General features: G+C 40.6%; 1 protein-coding gene across 1 annotated transcript; it reads left to right on the top strand.

The window, feature by feature from the left end:
• The first annotated feature begins 210 nt into the window (after positions 1 to 210).
• LOC131650568 (uncharacterized) lies at positions 211 to 1979 on the top strand. The gene is made up of 7 exons (XM_058920275.1): positions 211 to 474; positions 562 to 731; positions 848 to 1007; positions 1128 to 1220; positions 1292 to 1469; positions 1514 to 1633; positions 1792 to 1979. The coding sequence occupies exons 1-7, from the start codon at positions 211 to 213 to the stop codon at positions 1977 to 1979; spliced, it is 1173 nt and encodes a 390-aa protein (XP_058776258.1).
• Positions 1980 to 3868: the final 1889 nt, after the last annotated feature.

The raw sequence follows: 3868 nt of genomic DNA, 5'->3' as shown, positions 1-3868 counted from the left end.
TGGTACCTCATTGTTACGTGTTTGACGCGTTCCTCCGGCCGGTTCTAACCGGAAACAGATAGCTGAGCAGGCGGGGAGGGGTTTCGCATACCTCGTCGCCGGGGTGGTAGAGCATCCACTGTTGTGGACGAGCAAGTGGTTCAGGATGAGGTTGATGAACTTGAGGTGGTGGCTGTTGTTCGGGAACCGGTGGATGTTGCTGAGGAGCCGATGTCTGTTGCTGAGGAGTGGGGGCCTGTTGCCGAGGAGGAGGTTATTGTTGCTGAGGAGCAAGTGCCTAGAGTTAAGGAGTCGGTGGCTGTGGTTAAGGAGTGGGTTGTTGAGGAACGGGTGGTGGAGGATACAGACACCACCACAGTTGCATCTATGGAGCCATTAGTACATACTGATGGAGCTTTTCCCGGAGGACCTTCTAACATGTCTGTTTTGAAAAGATATGCTGACCATGTTGCTTATAGGATATGGCAGGGCGAGGTATCTAACATTGCTTAAGTGCTTAATTTTTATTATGCAATTTGATTTATACTACTGTCTTTTAATTGTATTTTTTTGTTACAAAAGCGTCCAGTGCTGAAGCTCACTTCTCACAGGTCGAAGTTGAATAACTTCCTCGAGAGACCGATGCTTGAGCAGGTGGCGAGGATATTTCGGAACTTCCATTTGATGGACTTTACTGGATGCTCTCTGACAATGCTGGACACCTCTCTATTATCAGCTTTTGTTAAGAGATGGCACCCGGAGATATCATACTTCCATCTTCCATTCGGGGAGATGATAGTGACTTTGGATGATGTGCATTCCCTATTTCACCTTCCGATTGCTGATACATTTTTACACCAGTTCATAGGGACCAGGCGACGGAGGTGCACATGGTGATAGATGCTTTTGAGGTTGATGAACTGGTTGTGCTTAAGGAGTTTGGTGACACTCGGGGCTTTCACCTCATGATGTCTTGGTTGAGGAAGGTTTATAAGGAGCTTGCCAATACAAGGAGGCACCAGGCTATCGTTAGGGCGTACATGCTACATCTAGTGGCATGTACTCTCTTTGCGGAAAAGTATGGAGTTTATATAGATGCCAGCTATCTTTCTCTATTCAGTGACCTTGACACCCCATGTTGGGCTTAGGGAGTGACAATATTGACGATGTTGTACATGGCACTTGATGACGCATCTCGTCCTGACAACAGACAGCTTGCTGGTTATTTGAGCTTGTTACAGGTATATATTTTTACATGGATTTTTCTGTTTTATTATAATTTACTTGGGCTTGATTATTTTTATTTGTGCAGCGTTGGATCTACGAGCATTTCCCTCACATCTGTGAGCGGAAGACCCAGCATTGTGCAGCTATTGACCATTGTGCGAGGAGGTGGAAGGCCAGACAGACCCTTCCAAGAGGGGTGATTGAGTACAGGAGGAGGCTGGATGCTCTGATACTGGATGTGGTCATCTGGATATTGTATACAGGTCACCACGTTCATTTCCTTTTGATGTATTTTCTTTATATTCAGGGTATGTCATATGGGAGAGCCATGTGTCTAGACACTTGCCTGAGAGGTGTCTACGTCAGTATGGTTATATACAGGGCATCCCACGGCCGGTCCCAGAGACTCCAGATGGTAGCAGTGATCGTTGGTTTTAGAGTCACATCCTTAGCTCCCCCGTGAGATCCTTAATACAGCCGTTGCAGTTCAGCAGCCTAGGCAGTTTCAGGATGGATACCTGGAATGGTTCCTCAGTGTGTCACACCCTAGGGTCATACCATTTGCCACATCATTTGATGTTCCAGGGCCTTCAGGTACCAGGTCTTCTTCTGATCCACCACCACCACCTTCACCTCCCGTAGGTGACCAGGACAGCTGTCTGCAGTACATCGTCGTTCACTTGGATACCCTCATGGGTTTGGTGAACCCTGATGCTGAGGTTCACAGTATTTTAGCTAGATTGACGGATGTTGTCCGTGGAGGACCTATGTAGATTTATTTTGTTATGATTGTATCATTTGTATATTTGTATATTTTGTATGAATATCTTTTGTATGAACATCTTTTTTATTGCATAATCTTTTTGGCTAGTACATGTCTCGAGTAGATAAAGAAAATAACATCAATAACAAACAAACATAGTTAACAATCATTAGATGACAAACAACAAGCATAAACAGTACTACGAAACATGAAAACCTAGGCACTAACGGAAGACTCTAAATGAATCAGTCACTTTATCATGTCGTCCACGGATCTTTGGATTTGTGCATCCAATTCAATCGGACCTTTAGTTATCCTACGGCGAAATGATTTCCACACGGCTTTCACATCTTCATCACTTTTCAACTCGATTAAGTTGTATTTCACCCTTCCATTTGTATCAAACCAGTCCTCCCGAAACTCGATCTTTGTCACCCTTCTTTATCACAATCAGGCAGTGATGTTGTGTAAAATCAAATGTAAATATTGTGTATTATCGTATCCACAAGGATTGGGGCGATATCAAAACGGTTCAACAATTTCTATAGTTCTAAGCATAAAGTTTCAAGTTTGTTTGGTTTAAAGTTACGGAAAGTAAAAATGCGTAAATAACGGAAGATAAGTTTCAGAGGAATAGACTTATTGGGAATTGGTTTTCATCCACCGATTCAATATGCAAATCTCGGATCAGTTATACACAATTTAAGCTTGTTTCATTATCATCACGTATTGCTCACAACAAATTTCATGTCTAAACATTTGTTGAGATTTCTTACTGTCATACCCCATACTTTGCCCATCATATTTCAAAAATTTTGGTTCAAACACTGAGAGATAAGCCTGACTATCTCTCTCCTAAGCAACAGGCCACAACTAGGGTTTTGTGTCTCTCCAAGAGAAATCAACTTTTGATACTTCAAATGGACTTCTTGGCCTCTCATATGCCTCATAGTATCTTCATGCCAAGTTTCAAACTCTGATTCATAAGATTGCTCAGTCAATAGTTCAAATGGTCAACAGTCGACCAGTTTGACCTAAAAGTCAACTATGGTCAAATCACAGTCAAAACTCATGATATTTGGTCAACATCAACATTCTGAAGTCACATTCATCATTTGATCAATAATTGATCATGATTCATCAAGAAAAGCTCCAAAACCATCAAAAGTCCAAGTTTCTAAATTAGGGTTTCTAGGAGAAAGTCCACCCAACTTTGACTGATCATATCTCTCTCATACTTTATCAGAAATTCCTCAACCAAAGCTCATTCCAAAGGAAACTCAGTTCTCTACAACTTTGATGTTGGGCCCAAGTCCAAGAAATGCATCATTTGAGAGATATGAGCCAAAACATTATGGATCCTTTTGAAAGCCAACAAAAAGTCATTTTTTCTCAAAGAATGGTATGTGAACATGGTAAACTTAATTGAGATGAAACCAAAAGGAGGTTTTAGAGGACATCTTGAGATTTCTAAAATGGTCAAGAACACCTTCATAGGGTTAAAATTGAGATATGCATGGTTGAAGTTGAGCAATTTTCAAGAAATGCATGAAAACCTAATTGAGTAATTTTGCATTTTTGAATTAATGGGCCTAAGTTTTGGATTCCAAGCACATATATGATCCATAAAAGGGCCTATAAAACCATCCTTATATTTTTGGCATTTTTATTTCTATTTATTTGAATCTTATTCATTTAAATGGCAAATAAATCAAGTAAAATACCAAAGATAATGAATTAAATCATGAGACTTTATTTTGGATCATATAAAAGCCCAAGAAACACGGCATTGGCTAATATGCATAAGGATTTTCCTTATGCACCATGCATAAGTCAATCTAAGCCATTGGATCATATTTTTAATCCAGTATTGAGTATTGAGTATTGAGTACTGAGTAT

Source organism: Vicia villosa, linkage group LG2 (genome assembly GCF_029867415.1).
Source record: "Vicia villosa cultivar HV-30 ecotype Madison, WI linkage group LG2, Vvil1.0, whole genome shotgun sequence".
Classification (NCBI taxonomy): domain Eukaryota; kingdom Viridiplantae; phylum Streptophyta; class Magnoliopsida; order Fabales; family Fabaceae; genus Vicia; species Vicia villosa.
The sequence above is the reverse complement of the archived record's forward strand: the minus strand, read 5'-3'. Positions and strand labels throughout refer to the sequence as shown.